Source organism: Rana temporaria, chromosome 12 (genome assembly GCF_905171775.1).
Source record: "Rana temporaria chromosome 12, aRanTem1.1, whole genome shotgun sequence".
Lineage (NCBI taxonomy): Eukaryota > Metazoa > Chordata > Amphibia > Anura > Ranidae > Rana > Rana temporaria.
In genome coordinates this window covers 47381197-47407237 of record NC_053500.1, presented here as the reverse complement: position 1 = coordinate 47407237, position 26041 = coordinate 47381197, and the positions used below count along the sequence as shown (strand labels likewise).

Below are 26041 nucleotides of genomic sequence, written 5' to 3'. Positions count from 1 at the left end.
CACACTACAGGTGTATATACGCCAAGGTGTGAACGGGGCCTTAGTCTAAGCAAAAGAATCGTGATTCTCATTCTGCCCAGAATCGTGCAGCTCTAGTACAGGGGTATGCCTATTCCCTCAACCCCCTGCTTCCTGGAGCTGAGAAAAAGCCTTTGATATGTGTGTTTTGGGAGGCTATAGAGAAGAGGGGAGCAGATAAACAGGTACAATGTATGAAATTCTAGCACTAAAACTTAAAAAAATTTTTTTAGAAATCATTTAGCAGTGAAAGATGGTGTTCTAACCAATTAGATTATTTTCATTTGAAAAACATATTTATTTACTTATTAAAGGATCATAACATTCACAAAACAATAAAGGCATTATACAACATCTTCGCAGTATACCACTAAAATGTAATTGCTTCTAAATATGTGGAATTTGAGAGGAGAAAAAAAAAACAGTCATGATGTATTAGATGTTCTCAAGGGGCCTCAGTTGAAACATTTCAATATAAATCACATGATCTCCTTTCCTAGTGCATCCAATTCATCCCCCCTCCCATTTCAGCAGTTTTCCAGGTTTCTCTTATCCAGCAAGTTAAAAAGGCTGGGAATGAGTAAGCAAAATTCTTTCTGTGCCAAGTCTGGAAGTTCACAATTCTGCACTGGAGCTGGTTTACTACGACTAAACATGAATTTGAAAGTTGTTACAGCAATTTTGATTCTTGCCGTTCTAACAATTTTAGCTTTGGTGTTGGTCATTTTGTTTGATCCAAAACAAAAATCCTGCAGTTTGGCAAATGAAAAAGTTTCGCTCCTAAAGCACCATGATAAGAGTTTGGTCTTTGCGGATCTCACACCTGAAGAATACGATGTAGTGGTAAGCTATTTAAAGAAAACTCTCCAAGAAAATCTGGTGGACATCTCTACGGCTGAACCTACTTCCAATTGCATATATTCAGTGGAGCTCGTACCACCAACGAAAAAAGATGCCTTACTGTATTTGGATAAGGGAGGACCCAAACCCAGAAGAGAAGCATTGGTCATAGTTTATTTTGGAAGCCGTCAGGAACCAGAAATTAAAGAATATGTAGTGGGACCCCTTCCAAAACCAACGGACTGTAGTGATATTACTGCCAAAAAATTCAAAGGCAAACTACCTTATTATCGTAGACCTGCAATTGGCAATGAATACACTCAGATAAGAGACCATGTACATTCCAAGGAGTTTCCCAAAGCAAAAAGTTTCCTCAAAGAAGTGTTTGGCCATAATGAGTCTGATAATGAATACTTCACTGCTTTAACCAGTGCTCCAAGAGGATCACAATCTGGAGACCGGAGCACCTGGTTTTCTATTTTCTATAACACACAGGGCAGTGGATATTTCCTACACCCAATTGGATTAGAACTACTCTTTAACCACAAACCCCTTGACGTAAAGAAGTGGACAGTGGATAAAGTATTTTACAATGGTCAGTATTTTGACACATTTTCTGAATTAGAGGAGCAATATAAAAGAGGGAGTTTAAAGATAGTTAAGATGCAAAAGCCACATCTTAAAGATGACATAGCTTCACTGAAGCCTCAAAAACGTGTGCCATCTGATATGCCCATGCAATATGAACCACAAAGTGCCCGCTACAGTGTCAGAAACAATCAGGTGTTATTCCAACACTGGAGTTTCGCATTTGGGGTTAATGTAAACACAGGACTCAGGCTATATGATATTAAATTCAAGGGTGACAGAATTGTCTATGAGCTTGGTCTCCAAGAAGCAATTAGTATTTACGGTTCCAATGCCCCAACTGGGATGTCAACAAGATATATGGATTCACACTTTGGCATTGGACGTTCTGTCTACCAACTGGTCCGTGGCGTTGACTGTCCCTACTTTGCTACTTATGTAGACACCCATTACTTGCTTGATTCAGATACAACAGTCTTAAACAAAGGCTCCATCTGTGTCTTTGAGCTCAACACTGGCACTCCTCTGAGACGTCACTTCTCAAGTTTAGGTTCTAATTTTTATGGCGGTTTGGCCAACACTGTTCTTGTCATAAGAACTATTGCCACACTGGGCAACTATGACTATGTGTTTGATTATGTCTTCTATCAAAATGGGGCTATAGAATCAAAAGTTCATGCAACAGGATATATAAGTACATCGTTCTTTATGGAAAACGGTGTTGAACATGGACACAGAGTGGGGCCCCATACGCTGGGAACTATTCACACGCATTTTATGAATTACAAGGTCGACTTGGATGTTGGAGGTAAGCATGCATCGGTACACATGATAATTTAAGTGGTAGAAGCATGTATTTGAGTTGAGTTGATGAATACTCCTGTATGTTTTATATGTATTAAACAGTATTCTTTACCATATCAATTTTGTCATTGTATCAGTACTGAGATAGTCCATTACGTTCCCCCTGTAGGTGGTTATGTGTGGTTGGGCAGCATCAGCAACTGCCTCCATATTCTCACCTTCTCTAGTTTTCCTATATTTGATTTGAAGATAATGTTTTAAAGCTGTAACTTAAAAACAATAATTTTTTTTAAATTCTTAGGATTGTATGTAGAAGAAGGAGAAGGGCTGTAAAATTGTGAAACGCAAACACGTATGTTGATCGTGTTTGGGTTTATAAATTTTATTTAGTAAGCAGATAATCGGAAATCAAATTGGGATTCAGTCCTGTCACTATTACATCCAGTCAGCAGCTAACATTTTCCTTTAGTTTTTCGTCATTAAATAAAGACCCTGAGATATATTTTACACAGACCTCCCTGCATAATTGTTATTAGAGTCCCAAGTGACTTGAGAAATGCTTATGTATTTAGCGAGTACAATGGCCATGCTGCCATTGCAAGAGGAGAGGTAATGGGATAATTAGGAAATATTTAACCCCTAAAATATCTTATTACTTGGCAGTAAAATATTTATCTGTAATAATAATGTGTTACAGCTGATTATCAGCAAAGCAAGTACTAGTTGGTGGCTAGTAGTTAAACTAGGAAGGAAAATGCATCCGATAGTCTGCACAAAAAAAATATATATATATATATATATATATATATATATATATATATATATATATATATATATATATATATATATATATATATATATTTTTTTTTACTTGGTTAATAAAGAACTTGGGGTAAAATATATATATATATATATATATATTTTTGTGCAGACTATTGAATGCATTTTCCTTCCTAGTTTAAATACTGAGGGCCAGATCCACGTACCTCTGCGCCGGGCGCAGCATATCTAAGATACACTACGCCGCAACTTATTTTTTTTTTCGAATCCTCAAAGAATTTGCGCCGTAAGTTACGGCGGCGTAGTGTATCTTTGGCGGCGTAATGGCGCGCCATTCAAATCTCTGTGATGGGGGCGTGTTTTATGTGAATACGTCATGACCCGATGTAAAAAAAGTTTTTTTTTAACTGCGCATGCGCCGTCCGTGGGGGTATCCCAGTGCGCATGCTTGAAATTAAACCGGAACCAGCCAATGTTTACGACGGTGACGTCATTCTACGCAAATAATATATACAGCTACATCTCTTGTGATTTGCTGTGATAATTTCCCCCAATTAGGTATGCCCAATGAAATAATCTTCATATGTCCTCAGGAAAGTGAAATCGTTAAGGATTAGTTCCTATTGGGAAAAGTTTACACAGACGGACCCCTTGGTTAACCAGCCATGATATTCCCTGTAATCAACATTTAATGATCATTACCAGTAGCAGAGTATTGTCCTCGGATAGTCATATTTAATGCAGAAAGTTGAAGCCTAATTTATTACAGATGCATGTTTTTGAGATGACTTAGATCCCTTCTGTAGGGTTTATACAATTCATAAAGCATAGAAAAGGTATCCCCAAAAAAATGCATCCTAATTTACTTAAAGCGTTTGTTACCCCAACATTTCATATTCCTGATATGAGTCTGCTGTACCATGTATTTGTATGAGAAAGTCTCCCGTTCTCTTTGTATTGCTTCCTTTGTGTGAAATCCCTGGTCTTCCTGCCGGTCCCCTTGCTTTCTTATTAAAAACTAACCACACTAAGCAGGAGAGCACACTGTGGTCAGTTCTCTAGCTTTGCTGGGAACTCAGCCTACTCTCCTCCAATGCTCTCCTCCCAGCTCTTATGCAGCTGAGAACAGAGGGGACAGAGGGAATGTGATGACTTATAAAAAAGGGAAAAAAAGGTATTTATAATGTTTTTTTTTATATCAATACAAAAATGCGTTGCCTTTCATTTCCATTTCAAACGGAATGGGTTGTTTTACAAGGTGATCGTTTACAATCACTTTAAGTTAGTCAATAAAGGGTGTCATTGAAATCCTTAAAGCGGTTGTATACCCGCAGGATAAAAAAACAACAACCTGTAAGACAAAGGCATAATGAGCTAGTATGCAGCACATACTAGCTCATTATGAAATTCTTACCTTAGAACGAGGCGTCGGTATCTCATTCCGGTCCACGCCGAGGGAACTGACATTTTGCCCTCAGCGCGTCTTCCGGGTTTGCAGCTCCGCCGCTGTGAGTGGCCGGAGCTGCGATGACGTCACTCCTATGCACATTGGAGTTTTCTTCCCGGCAAGGTACGACAGCGTCTGCCGGACCTTCAGCCGGGCACTCACAGCGCATGCGCCGCTGATGTCAGCGGCTGCATGCAAAGTGAATATCTCCTAAACCTCCGTTATACCTACAGGTAAACCTTATTATAGGCTTGCCTGTAGGAATTTTTTTTAAGTGGGTATAACCACTTTAATATTCATGAATATTACCAGCAATCCTCAAAACTTTCTTTTGGAGGTATTTAATCACCGCTGGGTTTTTATTTTTTGCGGTATAAATTAAAAAAGACCGAAAATTTGGTAAAAAAAAACACGGAAAATTGTATACTCACCTTTCCGTAATTTTCCTTTCCTGACGCATCTTCATGGCAGCACACACTGGGTTGTGACTCCGCCCCCACAACCTGACAGGATTGGTTAGCTATAAATTCGAAGAGGAGACACCCGGCATCATTCTCCGTAAATATCATCATCATTGAACAACAGGGTGGGCAGCTGTGTGCTGCCATGAAGATGCGTCAGGAAAGGAAAATTACGGAAAGGTGAGTATACAATTTTCCGTTTTCCTGACGCATTCATGGCAGCACACACTGGGAAATAACTCGCTAGTCGGGCGGGTTCAATGCAAAAAGTTTTTTATTTTCTTATAGAGCCGAAGAATTGGCCCTGAAGATAGATCTGCCAAACTCGGAAGTCGCCAACAGAGCGGCGTCCACCCTATAGTGGGTGATGAAGGTATGCCTGGAGGACCAGGTTGCTGCTCTGCAGATGGTCTCTGAAGAAACTCCACAATATGCTGCCCAAGAGGTAGCCACTGCCCTGGTTGAATGCGCTTTGATGCCCTCTGGGATCTCCAGCTGTTGAGTGGAATATGCTTTCCCGATCGCTTTAACTAGCCAAGAGGCGATGGTTCGAGAGGAGGCTGCCTGACCTCGTCTGGCTCCGTGAGGTATAATCAGGAGGGCGTCCGTTGACCGAAGGTGGATAGTGGCCGACAGGTAGTTAGAAATTGCAGACTTAATGTCCAAGGCATGCGGTTCACCATCTTCGTTAGAAAGACATGGCAAGACGATGTCCTGGCCGTAATGAAAGGCCGAAGTAACCTTGGGAAGGAAGCGATCCGAAGGCCTTAGTATCACCCTGTCGGGCAGGAAAACTAAGTATGGCTCTTTCGACATGAGAGCTTGCAACTCCGACACTCTCCTAGCCGAAGCAATGGCAATGAGGAAGGTCAATTTCAGGGTCAGGTCCCATAAGGAGATTGAGTTGAGTGGGAAGAAGGGAGGATTGGACAGCGCCTCCAGAACTACTGAAAGATCCCAAGCCAGAAAGGATGGTTTTCTGGGCGGCCTAATCTTAATACATGCCTTCATGAACTGTATTATCAACGGGTGTAGGGCCCATCTAGTGCCCGTTTTGGCCGACAGAGAGGAGATTTGTACTTTCAGGGTGCTTGAGCTCAGGCCTTTGTCAATTCCTGTTTGCAGGAATTCTAGGATTTGGTAAGGATCCGGAGAGGCGTGATTCCAACCTTTGAGTTGTGCCAAGTGGGCGAATCTTTCCCAAACTCTGGTGTAGACCGTGTTTGTGGTGATCTTCCTGGCCTGCATTAAGGTTGCTATAACTGCCTGGGAACATCATTGTTCTCTAAGCCTAGCCCTCTCAACCTCCAGGCTGTCAAGTGGAGTCTGTCCGGAGCCGGATGGAGGAGCTGACCTTGATGAAGGAGGTCTGCTGAGACCGGTAGGTGGATTGGAGGTCGGGTATTGAGCTGCAGGAGAGTCGTGAACCACGGTCTCCTTGGCCAGAATGGTATTATTGCGATCACTGTGGCCGATGACCTTCGGAGCCGGGATAGGAACCTTGCTATCAAGGGAGTTGGGGGAAAGATGTACCCCAGATTGAAGTCCCATGGATGAAGAAGGCAATCTGTCCCTTCTGCTGTCGGAAAGGGTACTCTGGCAAGAAACCTTGGACATTTGGCATTTACTGGTGTTGCCGCTAGGTCGATCTCTGGAGTCCCCCATGCCTTCGTCAGAATGGAAAACTCCCGTAGGTTTAGGGACCACTCGTTGTTTGAACGAAGTTCCCTGCTCAAGAAGTTGGCTAGCGTGTTCTGTGCCGCTGGAACGTAAACTGCTCTCAGGTCTAATAGGTGAGCCTGTGCCCATTCCATTATGGGGTGAACCACTTCTAGCAGAGTGTGGCTTCGGGTACCGCCCTGTCTCTGGACATATGCTACCGCTACTCTGTTGTCCATCCGGATTAAAACGGACTTCCCCTGTAGCAGAGGCGCGAAGGCTAAGAGGGCCTGGAACGCAGCTCGGAGTTCCAGTATGTTTGAAACTGTGCCCCGAGCAGGGAAGAGCCACGGTCCCTGGGCTGTCTGGTTCTGGTAGTCGGCCCCCCAGCCCTTCTCGCTGGCATCTGATGTCACGATCTCCGGGCTCGGAGGAGCTATAGGTCTGGATCTCCTGAGGTTGGAAGGATAAGTCCACCACAGAAGAGCGTGTTTCACTCGGCTGGGAATCCTGATGCGTTGGTGAAGCTCCGTCCCATTGTCTCAAAAAGATATTCTGGAAGGCTCTCATGTTCCATTGGGACCACTGTATCATAGGAATGGTTGAAGACATTGAGCCCAGTATGCTGAGGCAGGTTCTGGCTGACACGAGCTTGGAGGACAGTAGGTTCCGTACCCTCTGAACTAGAGGTTCCACCTTCTTTAGGGGAAGCTGTACCCTGTTCCGTTTTGTGTCCAATTCTGCCCCCAGGAATATCATCACTTGTGAAGGTTGAAGGCTGCTCTTCCGCCAATTGATCAGCCAGCCGAAACCCTGAAGGGCAGAGATCAGGATCTCCCGCTGGAGGAGCAGAGTCTCCTGGCTCGCTGCTAAAAGCAGAATGTCGTCCAGGTAGTGATGCACGCGAAGTCCCTTTTCCCTGAGGAGGGCTATGAGAGGTAGGAGGACCTTTGTGAATGTCCTGGGTGCCGAAGAGATGCCGAACGGTAGGCATTGGAATTGGAAGTGCTGTTGGCTGATGGAGAAGCGTAGAAACTTCTGGAACGCAGGATGAATTGGCACATGGAGGTAGGCGTCGGAAAGATCCACCGACAGCATCCAATCCCCTAGATTCACTGCCAGAAGGATAGATTGAAGACTTTCCATCTTGAAAGCTTCTATCTGGATACTCCTGTTGAGTCGCTTGAGGTCCAGAACGGGCCGAAGGTCCCCTGACTTTTTTCGGACCAAAAATAGAGGGGAATAAAATCCCCTGCCTCTTTGGTGTGAAGGAACTTCTATGACTGCTCCCTTTAGAATCAGCTCTGAAACATATTGGACGAGAAGCTTCCTTTTGTCCGGAGAAGATGGAATCTTGGTGGGTTGGAAGACGGTGTGAGGCAATGCCCCCATAAAATTCCACTTGTGCCCCTGATCGATCGTGGAAAGAGTCCATGGGTCCTTTATGTGCTCTGACCAAACTTGCGCAAAAGCCCTGAGCCTGGCGCCCACCTGAGCTGGGTGGGCAGGCGAAGCTTCAAAAAGACTTTGGTTGGTCCCCCGCGGTAATGGCCTTGGTCTTCTGGGCCTTTGCAAAGGGAGGGCGAGTAGTTCTCCAATCTCTCCTAAATTCCCTGCCGGGGCGATAGGTTCTGGCCTCCCTGTATCTCTCAGGCAGATTACACCTGAAAGGAGGGATTCCTCTGAGGCTTGGGCCTTCTGTCCGAGGGAATGAGCCCCGATTTTCCTCCAGTGACCTTGGAGATCGCTGAGTCCAACTTAACGCCGAACAGGTTTGTGCCATCGTATGGTATTTTGCACCAATTTGACTTCGATGCTGTATCGGCGACCCAGGGCTTCAGCCATAAGGCTCTGCGGGCCATTACTGAGGCTAACATGGATCTAGCCGAGGAGCGAATGGCGTCTACCGAAGCCCCTGCCACAAAGTCGCCAGCCAGTCTGATTTCCTGTAAAGTGGATATCACCTCCCCCTGATCGGTACCTTCCAGGATGGCCTTCTCAGCATTGGTTGCCCATGTGGAAATGGCTCTGGCGACAGCCGCCGTGGTAATGGCTGGTCTGCATGCTCCCCTTGCCGTAGAGTATGCCTTCTTTAGCTCCAAATCAATCTTGCGATCAAGGACATCTCGGAACGAGACCGCGTCTTCTATGGGCAGCGTGACATGCCTAGCAAGTCGCATTAGAGATGAATCAACGATGGGAGCGTTGATGAGGGAGGAAACCTTAGACTCCCTTAGAGGGTATAACTTAGCTAGTTTATTGGACAGACCAGGCCGCTTGTCTGGTTTTTCCCACTCGTCTTTGATGAGGTCCTCTAATTCCTCGATGAAGGGGAACAGCTCGGGGTCCCTCCTTAATTCTGGAAAGTATTTCCCCACCTTCGGGGGATCCGCTACAGGTTCTTCCCAGCCAATGGCATCCTTGACAGAGCGTGCAAAGGGTTCGACCAAGCTAAAATCGAACCCTGACATCATCTCCTGTTCCTCAAGATCGGGAAGGGCTCCTGTTAGCTGGGAATACGGGCTAAAGGCCGAAGAGGTGCCCGGAGTGGGGTCATCGCAGACTAGCGGGGCCACGGCCCAGGCTGCTTCCTGTGCCGGCTCTCTTGGACGGTCAGAAGCGACTCTAACATCCATCTTCCTTTCCTTCGTTGCTTCATTAAAGCAAGAGTGACAGGCTAGCTTCCCTGGCATTGCAGTAGCACCGCATACCCAGCAGGCGTTTGCTGCAGGACGGGCATGATAGCGTTCACGGTGCGATGATGGAGACCGTCTGCGGTGGGACCGGCTGCGACGGGAACGGCTGTGGCGTGATCGGCTATGCCTTGATCGGTGGTAACGGGAGGATGATCTTGACCGACTCTTGTGAGACCTCCTGCTCGATACATGCCTGGATCTCTCCCTGCGCCGTGGGCTTGCGTCTCTAGGCCTGGTGGGACTGCAAAACAAAGCAGTGTTCAGTGGCCGGCTCTCTTTTTTCTCTTCAGTACTTACCCGTCAAATGATGGCCTCCATACCTCGTTTGCTGGTAGTGGTCTGCTAGGGCAGTGGGCTCCATGGAGAAAACAGCAGCAGATATGGGCAGCTGGAAAGGCAAAAGAATGGTTAAAAAGGGTAGAAAGGATAAGATGAGGTGAGCCTGGCAGAGGAGAAGAGCTAGGTACCTTGAGGAGAAATTTTCAGGAAAAATGGCAGAGCAGCAGCTTGGGAAAGGGAAAAAAACAAAAAAAGTCACTTTTCAAATTTGACGCCGCCGTCGCGGCGCTGATGTCATCGCGCATGCGCAGTAGTGCCGCGCGCGTCCCGTCACCATCTTGGATGAGGGCGATTTGGAGACTGCCGCATCATCAGAGCGCTGCGCTCATGCACAGAGCAGACAGGAAGCGCTGAGAGCGGAGGGGAAGCATGGGACAACACAGCCCAGCAAGCCTCCGAGGGCAAAAAGGTAGAAAATGTTTAAAAACGATTTGCAAGCATCCATACAATGCATAGAAGGCACACATACAGGCATATAGACAATGAAAAGGCATACAGGAAGAAGGCTAGGCACAAATACCTGAAAAATAGTGAGACCCACTGCCAGACTTCTATGCTCATTTAGAGCTTGTGTGATGCCAGGAATTTTGCCGGGATTTAGCCCCTGAGACCACCAGAGCGGGGATCCCCCCATATAGCTCTATTAGAGACTGTACAGGGGGGACTTCCAAACAGGAGAGGCTGAACCTGCTGGGGCGATAGCGGTAGGAGGCAAGCTGTACGTCCACGTCCTTGTCAGGTGAGGATAAAAAAAGAGAATGATGCCAGGTGTCTCCTCTTCGAATTTATAGCTAACCAATCCTGTCAGGTTGTGGGGGCGGAGTCACAACCCAGTGTGTGCTGCCATGAATGCGTCAGGAAATGTATTTTTCTTCATTTCTGTTATAAAATTTAGCAAATTAGTGATTTTTCTGGCCAAAATTTATACTGCAACATATGTTTGGTAAAAATAACCCAAATAAAGTGTATACTATTTGGTCTTTGTGAAAGTTATAGAATCTACAAGCTATGGTGCCAATCATTGAAAATTTCTCACACCTGATGTACTGATGGCCTCTCAGTTCTTGAGACACTAAGAGCCCTTTCACACCGTGCCGCCGATAACGTTGGTGGTAAAACGCTGCTTTTTTTACCGCTGACGCTATGGGCGGATTTGCAGCGCATTTTGGCTGCTAGCGGGGCGCATTTACCCCCCCCCCCCACTTTTTTTACCGTCCTGCTAACGCACCGCTCCAGTGTGAAAGCACCTCGGGCTTTCACACTGGAGTGAATAGGGACAGATTTTTAAGGGCGTATTGCAGGCGCTATTTTTAACGCTATAGCACCTGCAATACGCTCCAGTGTGAAAGGGGTCTAACAGCCAGGAAAGTAGAAATACCCCCAAAATGACCCCTTTTTAGAAAGTAGACCAGACTTCCCCTCCCACTGCTTGTAATAACAACTGAGTGGCTGCTTAGTCACTCTGGTTGGTTGTTATTACGAGAGCCCACTGTCGGCTCTAAAAAACTGTACCAGGGTAAAACCACTTGAAGTCAAATAATGTACCAGGTATGTGATTTGGCAGTAAGTGGTTAATTATGATGATCCCCATGATTAAGCTCCAGGGGGTGGAGCGAAATGGGTTGGGGCGCAGCCTAGGGGGGGGGGGGCAGACTAGAAGACTGCAATCAATGAGCAGCAAATTATATCACCTGTAATGTATTTCAGTTATCTTGCAAACCTGGCCTGTTAGTGGGCCCTAAGGACAGGGTTGATGACAACTTCCTTATAGGACACTTTCCTTTTCACACATTCATATTTTTTAAAAATAATTATGTATTTACAGGAATAAATAATTCTGTGGTGGCCCTTGACATGGAGTTTCAGGATGTGGTTGCTCCCTGGAATCCTGAATGGAAGTTGGACCAAACAAAGATTACAAAGAAAGTACTTGAAACTGAAGATCAGTCAGCATTTACCTTGCATGGACCAATGCCACGATATATACAGTTTGCCAGCAAGCAGAAGAATAAGTGGAACCACAATCGAGGCTATAGGATCCAGATAGTCAGTTTTGCAGGGGACTATCTACCAGAGAAGAGCAGATTACACGATTCAATGAGCTGGGCAAAGTAAGTGTACTACGTGTGGTAAAGTATAAAATGCATTGCAGTAAATGTATTCTTAGCTGTCATTTGTTGAAAGCCTACAGGAATAATAACACCTTCTCTGTATTTAGGTTATTGGCCAAGTCAAAATTATCCATGGCTACCATAATTAAGTGTCAGGACTCAGGAGGTTGCAATCTTTTGTCCAGTAGACATTTTTTTCCCTGTATGAGGACAACACTCTATACAGCTTACAAAGTTTAATGGTCCTGTTTATACTGTACATGGGCGTCCGCTGAAATTTTTTCAGGGGGGGCGCGCTTTGGCAGCGGCAATACACAGTCACATTTTACCCTTTCTTTGACCGCTAGCAGGGGTTAAAAGCCCCTCCCCCCCACGTTAAAATGTTAAAACAAGTCAACTAAACTAAACTAACTAAATAACTAGAAACTATGCCGTAGGCTACATCTCTGTGTTGTGTTTGCTCTGCGTTTCCAGACTTGCTAAAAACACATCAGAAAATAGTCTAGTGTTACCTGTGGCAACAGATGTTGGAACAAACAAAGCACAGGCCTGGTAAACGATATAAAACGGCGCTCTCCTCCCTCTGTCCTCTGGCGCTCGTATCGTATGTCACAGAGCTGGGTCTGTATGCAAGGTCCCGCCCCCCTTGTTCGGCTCGTGTGATAGGCAGAACACTAGAAGACTATCAGATGAGCCGAACTAGGGGCGCGGAACCTTGCACACGGACCCAGCTCCATGACATACAATACGAGCGCCGGAGGGGAGCGCTGCAGTCGCCACTTAAAGTGGTCCCAGGGCCAGTTCGGCTCCGCTCCTGGCTCTCCCTGGCGATCCCAGGGGGGCAAACGACCCCCCCTTGCCCTATGAAGCGGACGCCCATGTGCCTGTAGTGTGTATGGTAATGCATACAGAGTGGAGTGATGGGGAGGTATAACCAAGCATAAAGAGAGCAGCAGTTTGGAGAATATTTTTTGTGGTACAAAAACACTGTAGCATTCTGGAGTACTTTATGTAATGTACAGCATAGTGTACAGACTGCAGTAGTCACACAAAGGGGAATGATCTATAGTATATAACATACATCTGTAAAATGTAATATAACTCAGAGCCTTCAAAGTGCCATAGCCTCAATTTTGCAATCTACAGAACAATAAAAAAAAACTGTGTGCAGAGGTATGTGGTCTAGAGCAGGGTTTTTCAATCGGGGTGCCACAAAGAGTCCTCAGGGATGTTGCGCCACATCCTGGTCTGAGCACTACTTGTGTTAACTCCTGTGCAGTGCAACTCTGCAAGGAGAGAGAGAGAGAGAGCACAGTCTGTACGGCTCTCTCCTACTCCCTGCAGCTATGTCGAGTTGAGAGGTATCTTAATATAGAGCAGTCTTACCCCGAACGGTCCCGACGCGCTTAGCAGAGTTCCTGGGAAAAAGAGGACCCAGGAACCAGAAGCAGCACAGAGCGGCAGAAAGGGTGGAAGAGAGAGGCTACGCAGGGAAGGCTTGAGTGAAAAGCCAAGTCTTCAGTACAAATATAAAAAACAAGTCCGCGCCAAAATAAAATATATTTTTAAACAATAATTTGGGTACCAATATAGAGGTCCCAAACACACAATATGTGCTAAGCTGCTCCCCTGAAAAGGGATGAAGTGTAAGTAACTTCTATCTAATACGTGTTAAAGCGGGAGTTCAACCATTTCTTTGGTCTCTTCGGTCTCTTCGGTCTCTTCGGTCTAGGGGAATCGGCTATTTGTATTAAAATATGATCCGTACTTACCCGTTTTCGAGATGCATCTTCTTCCGTCGCTTCCGGGTATGGGTCTTCGGGAGCGGGCGTTCCTTCTTGATTGACAGTCTTCAGAGAGGCTTCTGACGGTCGCATCCATCGCGTCACTCGTAGCCGAAAGAAGCCGAACGTCGGTGCGGCTCTATACTGCGCCTGCGCACCGACGTTCGGCTTCTTTCGGAAAATCGTGACGCGATGGATGCGACCGTCGGAAGCCTCTCGGAAGACTGTCAATCAAGAAGGAACGCCCATTCACGCAGCCCATACCCGGAAGTGGCGGAAGAAGATGCATCTCGAAAACGGGTAAGTACGGATCATATTTTAATACAAATAGCCGATTCCCCTAGACAAAACGAGCATAAAGCGAAGGGGAAAATGTGTAGGGTATGGGTGAACCTCCGCTTTAAAGAGTGTAAAGGGGGCACTATAGAGTAATTAATAATTACACAATTATTCCTATAATATACAACAACAAATAAATTATTAGAAATGTGTCCTATTGTACGTGATAAATAAATCAATGAATCAATATTAAATAATAAAGTCCCAACTATGCAAACAAAAATACAACATCAATGCTTGAATATCCTCTAGATATATTTATTGCTGTGATACAAAGCAAAAGCGTCTCCAATCGTGCAAAATTATTAATCTTCCACCACCTGCATAATTAGTACGACACCCGATGTGCATAAATAGTAGATTGTGCTTACCAGACCTGGTTGACCTCTTTAATGAAAAAGACGGTCAGATGCGCTTGAGCAGGATAATGCCTGCAGACATATGAATGGACAGGAGCATGTGTGGTGCCTCACCCTTGGAGTGTTGCTGACAATCCGGAAGTGACGTAGGACATAGTACACGTGACCAGGTACCGCCGCCATCGTACGTTTTGTATAGTTACATTTTCAAAGGGGGTCTTGACGCCCCTTGAAAACGTAACTATACGAAACGTACGTCGGCGGCGGTACCTGGTCACGTGTACTATGTCCTACGTCACTTCTGGATTGTCTGAATAGTGTCAGCGGCTGGTGGAACGCACGCCGCCACGAAGGTGGGAGAGCCAGCGTCTTTTATCAAAGCCTGCAGCCCCAGTGCCGGGATAAGGGCACTTTTTATGCAAGTAGCCAATTGGCTGTTGTTTTTATCTCATTTTAAATAAAATAGTGTTGCACTGTGGAAGCTCTCTGTTTGTGTTCCATGTTCTAAAATCTCAACACTCCGAGGGTGAGGCACCGTACATGCTCCTGTCCATTCATATGTTTGCAGGCATTATCCTGCTCAAGCGCATCTGACCGTCTTTTTTATTAAAGAGGTCAACCAGGTCTGGTAACCACAATCTACTATTTGTGCACATCGGGTGTCGTACTAATTACCAGGTGGTGGAAGATTAATAATTTTGCATGATTGGAGACGTTTTTGCTTTGTATCACAGCAAGAAATATATCTAGAGGATATTCGAGCATTGATGTCGTATTTTTGTTTGCATAGTTGGGACTTTATTATTTAATATTGATTCATTGATTTATTTATCACGTACAATAGGACACATTTCTAATAATCTATTTGTTGTTGTATATTATAGGAATAGTTGTGTAATTATTAATTACTCTATAGCTCCCCCTTTACACACTTTAGCAAGTCTTCAGTAACCCACGGAAGACCGAAATAGTAGGGGCCTCCTGGAGCTCGACAGGGAGGCTATTCCATAGAACAGCACCCTGGTGGGAAAAGGCCCGGCCACCATGCCGGATCTTCTTGGGCACCAAGATGTAAAGAAGATCTCTGCCGGTAGATCTGAGTGATTTCACAAAAGCTTGTTTATGGAAACGAGAGCAGAGATAGCTTGGGGCCAGGCCTCTCATAATCTTAAACATAATACATCCAGCCTTAAATATATGTGTACTATTGTCAGAAAAGCAGAAAGCTGTGTGAGCCATCCAATGAGGCCATTGGTTGTTAAGGACATGTCGGGTGGAGGTTTGTGCTAGGAAGAGGAATTTGGGGGGGTGCTAGGAGGGGGGATTTGGTGGGGTACTTGTGCTAGGAGGGGGGATTTTAGGAGGTTCATGCTAGGACGAGGAATTGGGGAGAGGGGGTTGTGCTAGGTAGGGGGACTTGGTCGTGAATTTGGGCTAGGAGGGGTGATTTGAGAGGGTTTGCGGTAGGAGGAGGAATTTGGGGGGATTGTGCTCGGAGGGTGGATTTGGTGGGGGATTTGTGATAGGAGGGTGGATTTGGTGGGGGATTTGTGATAGGAGGGTGGATTTGGTGGGGGATTTGTGCTAAGAGGGTGGATTTGATGGGGAATTTGTGCTAGGAGGGGAAATTGTGAGGGGGGGGGGGGGGGTTGTTAGGAGAAGGGATTTGGTGGAGGATTAGTGCTAGAAGGGGGAATATGGAGGAGATCACTGAACTTTGCCTCACAGGCTACATTTTAGGGCTTTTTCACACCATGTGCAGGGAGGTAACACGTGCAAAATCACACATTTTCCGCTAACTCACAAAAATGTGCTGCCTTTTGTAGTCGCATGTGGGTCCTATTATTTCTTATTGACACCCCCACGCATCTAGCAAATGTGTGTATGTTTGCACCCATTAAAAAATGTGATGTACAAACTGCAGTAGCCTGGAAAATGCAACATTTAGCACAGTGTACAGCACCATGGAAAGCAATTCTCCTTTTAGATTAAACATGAAAAGAACTCTGAAGTGGAAAATGAATGACTGCTTTTGTCATCAAAAGTCACCCCACCACCAAAAACGCATGGTCTGACCAAAAGGGCCAGGCGTATAATTCTACCCAGTACTAAGTAAAGATAACCGGCAATATTCAAGAATTTGCCAGTGAAAATTGTTATATTTGTTGTTGTAACCAACATGTAATTATGAAAGACCAATCAATTAAGCGAGTTCCAGGGGAGGGGGAACACCAGCCACTACTGATCCTACTGCTTTACAAAACTCTTGTTTGGCCACATCTTGGGTATGCCTTGTTTGGCCACATCTTGGGTATGCCAACACGTTTTGGTGACTAATGTTCAGGAAGCATGTATGTATATAGTTCTGCTAATATACGGTAAAAGCATGGGGAACAATACGTTTCTCAAGTATGTTGAAGTACCAGCCCATATTAAACTCCCTGCGTAAGGCTGACTTGTGCACGTCACTTTCACTTTCTATGCAATTAACTGTAGCTTCCAAAAATGTTGGCGGTCCTGGGAACCCTAAAATAGTACAGATTAGTGGAGGTGGTGCTCCCCTAAAATACAGGGAGGGTGGGATCACAACAATATCAATAATCCAAAAAATACATATATATATATATATATATATATATATATATACACACACCCAAGGGCTACCTCCTTAAAATGTATTATGAGTCACAAAAGTATAAGCAGCATCACATATACCCCAACATCACCCCCTACCCCTCACAACCCACCCCCCACCTATCATTACCCTCCCAAACACAAGGCCAAATGACCCCCTCCACTAAAAATGGATGCCGAGCTGGGGATGGGCCACCCCTCAAGACCCCCCTGAGGAATAGCCTGCTACTCACACCTATCACAAGTGGAAAGATGTGACTCGTTCAAGCAATAGTATAGCCGGCACTACACCTTAGTATGGACGAATGGAGTGCACATGCTGTACCAAAGCTGAAACCCTCTGCATGGAATGCTTTGTGACTAAACAGATTTACCAAATGACCTAAACATAAGGGCTCAGATTCACATACATTGGCGCATATTTATGCCGGCGTATTGTATCTTTTTTAGGCTACGCCGGCACAGCGCAGAGCGGCAAGCACAGTATTCACAAAGCACTCGCTCCCAGTCGCTGTTAAAGATACGCTGGGTTTCCTCGGCGTAAGCCAGCGTAGGTGGAAGCGGGCGTGAGCCATGCTAATGAGGCGTGACCCCATGCAAATGATGGGCCAAGCGTCATAGGAGTACTTAAAACTAACGGCGCATGCACCGTCCCGTGGACGTATCCCAGTGCGCATGCTCAGAATCACGTCGAAACTACTCCCTAAGATACGACGGATCACTGCCTGCGATGTGAACGTAACCTACGCCCAGCCCTATTCACGTACTACTACGTAAACGACGTAAAATACGATGGCTGTTTCCTGGTCCATACCTTTGCATGAGTTGCGCCTCATAGATGGGGAATAACTATACACCGAACGTAAGCCTTAAGCAAACTGCGTATATTATGCGCCGGGCGCAACTACATTCGTGAATCGACGTATATCCCTCATTTGCAATGAGGCCGCCAGCGTAAATATGCGCCCACGATACGCCGGCGTAGGAAAGTTACATCGGTCGGATGAAGCCTATTTTCTGGCGTATCTAGTTCTGTGGGCACGGCGCACAGATACGACGGCGCATAGTTACACTTACGCGGCGTATATCGAGATACGTCGGCGTAAGTGCTTTGTGAATCCGGGCCAAGGGACCTAACCCTAAACCGATACTAGTGGTATACTGCTGGTACCCTGGTATTCAGCATGTGGTGAAATGACAAACTCCGAGAACTGAGTCAGTCAATGCAGTATACAGTCATACGCATGAACCAGCTTGGAGGTAAACTTACCTCCATGACTAAGCCCCGTGGGTGGGACGAAACATGTTGGGGGCATGGCCTAGATGGAGTAAGGCTGAGGCTGCTATAACTTATTACATGCTGGGCTTGTATGGTTTGCTGTGCCTGAGATTTTTCTCTATTTGTTCTGTGAAGAACAGTTTTAAGCATGAATAATTGGCCTAACTATTGTATTCCTAACTTATAATTTCACTGGGGATAGGGAGAGCAGTAAATGTGACTGAAATAATCTGAGGTTACCATCTCTCCCTCACAAATTATTATTATTAAAAAATTTTAAACAAAATCTTATTTTTTATATAACACTGAATTGTTCATATGTATATCTTTTAGATACAAGTTGGCTGTTACAAAATACAAAGACAATGAGCAGCAGAGCAGCAGCATTTACAACCAAAATGATCCATGGTCACCATCAGTGGCATTCTCTAAATATATTAATAACGAAAACATTCAAGATGAGGTGAGTTTTTGTTGAGATAATGCAAATCCACTCCAAAAAAGACTGTACACTATTTATAAGTTACTGATTTTAGAATGTGGAATAAAATGGAAAATATACCAGATGACTCAATGGTATGTATGTAGAAAGGTACAGTATCTATGTAGCTAAGCACAAACCTTGCAAGATGTCTACAAATTAGCACCTGATTTTAATAAACCTGTTAAAGGGGAGTTCCACCCACAATTTCACTTTTTAAATATAAATATAGGTTGTTACAGCATTTAGATAGTTTATAATCTATAAATAGACCGTGGCCATCTTAAGTGTGGGCATCATGAAGCCAGACTGTATGACTTCCTGGATTTCAGCTTTGCATATCTCGCACATGCTCAGTGCTGCACAAGCAATGTAATAGGTTTCAGTCAGGTTTGCAAGGACTACTGGGAAACATGATGCCTATCCCAGAAACCCTTGCAAATAGCCTTGTGACTTAATAGCCTAGGCTAATAAGGAGGAGGAAGTAATGAAGGACTACAAAATAAAGGTATTTACAAGCAACAAATTAAATAAAAATTGTCCATTCTGAACACTATGAGATTAGGGCATGCAGCACAGACAAACATAAAAAAATGGGTGGAACTCCACTTTAAGTGGGCAGCCACATTTCTAATGAGTAGGTGATGTATCACCTGCTCCAGGTCTGTCTATACCAGTGTTTCTCAACTCCAGTCTGTAAGGCTTCTTTCACACTATGGATTGTATGTCCGTTTTATAATATCCGTATTACACCTACGGACGTTTATTAACGGATTTAATAACGGATACATACGGATAAATATTTTACCATTCTTCCTTTATTGAAAACGGATAATGTTTATCCGTATATATCCGTATACATCCGTTATATCATTCTTTTCTAACGTCCGTTAATAAAAACCATTTCACCCTTTCTTGAAGTCCAGCTCCAGAAGTCGTATGGATATTCAGGGGAACCCCGCCGTCAATTTAAAACAAAAATGATGTGCGGTTCCCGGTAAATATCCATAACCAGACCCTTCAGGTCTGGTATGGATATTCAGGGGAACCCCGCCGTCAATTTAAAACAAAAGTGACGTGCGGTTCCCGGTAAATATCCATAACCAGACCCTTCAGGTCTGGTATGGATATTCAGGGGAACCCCGCCGTCAATTTAAAACAAAAATGACGTGCGGTTCCCCCTAAATATCCATAACCAGACCCATTATCCGAGCACGTTGACCTGGCCGGCCGCAGAAAAGAGGGGGGGACAGAGTGCGGCCCCCCCTCTCTCCTGAACCGCACCAGGCCACATGCCCTCAACATGGGGAGGATGTCCCCATGTTGATGGGGACAAGGGTCTCATCCCCACAACCCTTGCCCGGTGGTTGTGGGGGTCTGCGGGCAGGAGGTTTATCAGAATCTGGAAGACCCCTTTAACAAAGGGGACCCCCAGATCCTGGACCCCCCCTGTGTGAAATGGTAATGGGGTACACTGTACCTCTACCATTTCACGAAGGAAGTAAAAAGTATTGTAAAAAAACCACACTGACACAAAAGAATAAAGTCCTTTATTAAAAAAAAAAAAAAAAACTCCAGCGCTGAAAAATCCACTCGTTCCCGGCTTCCTGCGTTGTCCTGATCCAGTGACGGGTGCGGGTGATCTCCCGCGATGAGAAGATCCAGCGTCGGGTGATCTCCGCTCCGGCGATGAGAAGATCCATCCATCCGGCGCAGCAGCATCCCGGACCTCCTCTCACCGCTGGGCACAGCCCAGCGAATGAGCGGCTGAAGCTGTGACATTTCTTATATAGAGGAGGCAGAGCCACCCGTCACGTGACCCCGCCCCCTCTGACGTACCCTCTGCTACGTCACTGGGGAAGACCAAGAAGAGGAAAGACCTTTCCTCTTCTCGGGCTTACCCAGTGACGTAGCATGGATATTTAGGGTGAACCGCACGTCATTTTTGTTTTAAATTGACGGCGGGGTTCCCCTGAATATCCATACCAGACCTGAAGGGTCTGGTTATGGATATTTACCGGGAACCGCACGTCATTTTTGTTTTAAATTGACGGCGGGGTTCCCCTGAATATCCATGCTCAGTAAAATTAACGTCCGTTAACATAACGGACATTTACGGAGACATTTACTAACGTCCGTGTGCCATAGACTTCAATGTTAAAATATAACGGACGTTAATATATCCGTTACTTGCAACGGACAAAAAATTTACAAAAAATAGTGCAAGACCCGTTATAACTAACGTCCGTATGTTATAACGGACTATTACGGATCTTTACGGAACATAAAAAAATCCCATAGACTTTAATGATATTTTATAAAGGACGTATAACTTCCGTTTTTTAACATTATCTGACGGATTTTAAAACGGATTATTAAAACGGATTTATTTTGTAGTGTGAAAAGGGCCTAAGGTGCCCCAACAGGTCATGTTTTCAGGCTTTCCTTTATTTTGCACAGGTGATTTGGTCAGTTTCACTGCCTTAGTAATTACCACAGCTGTTTCATCTGAGGGAAATCCTGAAAACATGACCTGTTGGGTCGACCTTGAGGACACTGGTTGAGAAACATTCGTCTATAACTAGCCAGCCCAGGGGTAACTCAGGTGTAGACTCTCTCCCAGACCTGACAACATTCTACAAAGAAAAAGGGAAGACCGCAATTTATGTTCTATATTCCAAATTGGAACAGGATTTATTATAAAGCTCAAAACTCTTTGCTTTATTCCAAGTCAGCACAAGATACAAGATAAAGGTCTAACTCCTTTCTTCATTCGTAATCAGTACAGGATGCAAGCGCTAAGAACTTTATCTTGTATCCTGTGCTGAGTTTGCATACAGAAAATTGGGTTATTCTTTGTATATATTGAAAATAACATTTGTGCTTCATAAAAATGAGGGGGAAGTAAAACTGGGTGAGTTGATGATTGAGATGAGAAGAATCTTTGGACATATGTAATATCCATATGATGACAATGATTGTTATTGCTTTTGGTGTAAGCTGATTTTGCAAAGTGAAGTGAAGTGTTTCTAGGAGCATATCTTTAGCTTGGCATTTTAACTGCTTCAGGAACGCCCCACGCATATATACTGCAGCAGGATGGCCCTTTAATATGTTTTATTTTATCGGGTTCGAGGGCGTGCATCCGGCAGTTCCTGAGGCAGACGGATGGTGGTCTGCGTATGTAAACAAAGCAGATCGCTGTTCTGTCTGAGGGGAAGATGGAGATCTTGTGTTTCTGCTAAGCAGGAACACGAATCTCTGTCTTCCCCCAGACAAAGCACCTCCCCCACAGTTAGCAAGCACTCCCTAGGAACCCTTTGATCGCCCCTAATGTTAACCCCTTCCCTGCCAGTGTCATAAGTACAGTGCATTTTTTTTAACACTGATCACTGTATTATTGTCACTGGTCCCCAAAAAGTGTCACTTATGGCCCATACACACGATCCAAAAATCGTATGAAAAATACCGCTTTCGAAACGATCGTACGATAATCAGATTCGTTAGTACAGAGCAAATTGGCTTACAGATACATGTGGAGGAAACAGAAAGCATCTGCACATAGTGTAAAACTATTTAAAACCATTTTTTTTTTTAAAGATAGACACACTTACATAGGTCCACTTCTAAATAGCACTAAAAGGATAAACATCAAATCCATGGAGTGTAGAAAAGGATTGCAGTGGCGTCACAAACGCCACCCATTTTCAGGTCAATTGGACATCTATCTTTTAAATAAATGGTTTTAAACAGCTTTACACTATGTGCGGATGCTTGCTGTTTCCTCCACATGTATCTGTGAGCTGCCAATTTGCTTGATGAGGCTAGCCATGTGTCGGGAGCCTGTCCTTCGTAAATTGATTCCTTTTACCTATTTTTGGGTCAATTTGATATCCCTAACAACCATCAGGAAGTGTTGGATATGGTTGGAGTGATTTCCTGTAACTGCACGTTTGACTCCATACTTGCGGTATATGGAGTCCACATTTTCCGGTAAGCGCGCTGGCATTACACATTGGTGTTGGACCACAGATTGATGTACGCCGTCGTAAGTCCTAATCTGGGCCGTTGAATCTATGCGACTGATTCTTAGAATCAGTTACGCATAGATATCCATGTAAGTCTCTTACACCGTCGGATCGTAACTGCAATTTTTTCCCCCGCTAGGTGGCGCTTCCGTCGATTTCCGCGTCAAGTATGCAAATTAGCTAGATACGCGAATTCCTGAACGTACGCGCGGCCGACGCAGTAAAGTTACGACGTTTACGTTAGGCTTTTCCCAGCGTAAAGTTGCCCCTGCTATATGAGGCACAGCCAATGTTAAGTATGGCCGTCGTTCCTGCGTCGAAAATTTATAAAATTACGTCGTTTGCGTAAGTCGTCCGTGAATGGTGCTGGACGTAATTTACGTCCACGTCAAAACCAATGACGTCCTTGCGACGTCATTTAGAGCAATGCACGCTGGGATATTTTAGGGACGGCGCATGCGCCGTTCGTTCGGCGCGGGGATGCGCTTCATTTAAATGAAACACGCCCCCTACCCGCCAAATTTGAATTCCGCTGGGTGATTTACGCTACGCCGCCGCAACTTTACAGGCAAGTGCTTTGTGAATAAAGCACTTGCCTGAAAAACTTGCGGCGGCGTAACGTAAATGAGATACGTTACGCCCGCACATTTTTGCGCTCATCTACGAGAATCTGGGCCTAGGCGTCTTTTTCTTTGCTTTATTTACTCAACGTAGTAAAAGGAATAAAATAAGTAGTTGAAGAGGTGGAAGGGTAATAGGTAACAGGTTCAGGTGTATAACTTTTGTTCGGAAACACTCCTGCTTCCAGCAACGTAGCTTTTGTAGCCACTCTAGTGTAACTGGCGCTCCTCGCGCCGTCGAAATGCGTTCCACGCTGGAACGTATACGGCGACCGCGTGATGACGTCATCGCCCGGCGCCGCGTGCATTCCACCGTGGAACGCTTATGCACTGCACCTGCCTCTACCCTATAAACAGAGCGGTGTGCAGACTGCACACCGTTCTATTGTCGGCCGTAGCCAACTTGGCTAATGAACTACAGGTACCATCAATCCTCATAAACAAGATGGGGAAAACCGAGGCTAAGGATATATACCATGAATGGTTACAGTCCCTGACTGCATATACAAAAAATATTCCAATCCAAGGTGATTGAAAACAAGAGGGACTATATAAAAAACTTTAAATAGTCCCTCTTGTTTTCAATTACCATCAATCCTCAGCCTGCAACCCATACCACCCTGGATGCCTGCCATAACAAAGCAAATCCAGATTGCCATTGCTGGGACACCCTACACTACGGAATCCCAGGCCTGCTACCAACCTACTGCAGCCATTCATCCCTACAAAACGGATAAGTAGCAATTATTTCACTTGTAGTTCTACAGGAAAACCTGCTACATATAATTGCTCTTAAACAATTATTGTAACTACTCTAGCTTGCTAACTATTAACATACTTCTTGGGATTGACTGGTGTGTCTTTAGCTGTCGCTGTAGAATATCTTAAAGGGACATACACTTTCAATTCATTTACGCTAAAGTTGTCTCTCTAAAGTAAACTGCTATTGCATACGGTATTCTCATATGCTACGTACCTGACATAAGTTATAACTTGTTTATGGGCCTATGTCCTAAGTTACTGAACATATTCGCCCTAACTCTTCTATGCTAAGGGTTGAGGTATTTCATACCTACTCCCTTAGTGACCTAATGCATTCTTTACGTTAAAGTGATATGATGTAGAGAACCCCCAAACTCCTGTTCCCTGATTGGAGTGACGCCTGGGGTCCGATACTGATAATCACTTACATACAGAAGTGCATTGGAATCTTCACGTGCATCATATTCTTTTAACGCTACGGTTTGGACACATGTTGTAATACGTCCTCCCCTAGTAGCTCAACGCCTTTCTTTATGTGAGAGAGAGATGATGTAGAGAACCCCCAAACTCCTGTTTGTGTGGAGTGTCGCCTGGGGTCCAATACTGAATTCTCACATAGAGTAGTACATTGAAATCCTTGCTAACCGCAGTTGTGGTTTACTCCCGTTTACCAGTGCCGTTACATCTTGTGAACTCAGAACTGACAGGCGACCATCACTCAGCTTTTCAGTAATAGTGCGTCCTTCGATGAAGTTCATCGATTACAACACCAGACCAATGTGGTCCCAGACCCAGGAACACTGAAACACGCACCCCCGGCCAGGAGGGCCACACACAGGGGGTGGTGAGACGACAGACCAGGATTGGTGATGACGACCCTGAACTAATGAAGTCTGTCCCTTAAGTACTCCTTCCCAGCATGCACAGCGGGACAATCAACTCCCTCTGATTGGCTGTTGAAGGGGAACACCTTGACCTGACTGCTGCCACCCTCGGCCTGGAGTGAGAACAACACCCCAGACAACAATAGTGGTCACTCACAGTACAGCCATTGCTGGAACAGAGACCCGAATTTGGTGAAAAATCATACAGTCGGCTAACTCTCAGACTACCCTCTAAATTTAAAGCAGCGCCAGCTAGAAAGTTGCAGGCCGCTACAAAAACGTTTATGGGACTCATCTTCCCACAACAAGACTTTCGTTTGCATTTCACTACCATTTGATTATCACGTTTGGACCACCATAGACATTGTGGGGCAGATCCACAAAGATCTGCTCCGGCGCAGCCGGCATAATTTTTTTCACGTGGACGTAAATTACGTCCAGCAGGATTCACGGACGACTTACGCAAACAAATATTTTTTTTTTTAATTATATGCGGGAACGACGCCCATACTTAACATTGCGTACGCCACCAAATAGCAGCTTTAACTATACGTAGAAAAAAACCGACTAAAGACAACGTAAAACGACGGGAACGCCACCCAGCGGACGCCGAAGAATTGCATCTAAGATCCGAAGGCGTACGAAGACGTACGCCTGTCGGATCTAACCCAGATGCCGTCGTATCTTGTTTTGAGGATTCAAAACAAAGATACGACGTGGGAAATTTGAAAGTACGCCGGCGTATCAGTAGATACGCCGGCGTACTCTCTTTGTGGATCTGCCCCTGTATGTTTTTTATCCTTCAGCGCTGCACTATTGTTTATTTAAATTCTGTACCACTACTATGGTGCAGTGAAAGGGTGGATGGGAAAAGGACATTGGGGGGGTTAGCCAACCCTCTGTTTTTTGTCATAAGCCAGGCCTAGAGCTCTCTGATTAGGTTGTAAGCAGGCTGTCCATGCAGATTAAAACGTTAGGAATGTCTCATGCTTATCCACTGAGATAAGTGATCTATTTTTAACTAACTAGATATGAAGAACCCAATTAAACAAAGAAGTAAAAAACATGTCTGTTTATTTATATATTGAGTAAATTGGTAAAAAGCTTTATATTTGTACATGACAAAAG

General features: G+C 45.0%; 1 protein-coding gene across 1 annotated transcript in view; it reads left to right on the top strand.

Moving 5' to 3' along the window:
• Positions 1 to 557: 557 nt before the first annotated feature.
• The window catches only part of LOC120919504 (membrane primary amine oxidase-like), a 34835-nt gene continuing 9351 nt past the window's right edge, over positions 558 to 26041 (top strand). The window contains exons 1-3 of the mRNA XM_040331702.1: positions 558 to 2254; positions 11458 to 11743; positions 18472 to 18601. Coding sequence (XP_040187636.1) covers positions 595 to 2254; positions 11458 to 11743; positions 18472 to 18601 — 2076 coding nt within the window. The 5' untranslated portion in view covers positions 558 to 594. The remainder of the gene's footprint in view (positions 2255 to 11457; positions 11744 to 18471; positions 18602 to 26041) is intronic.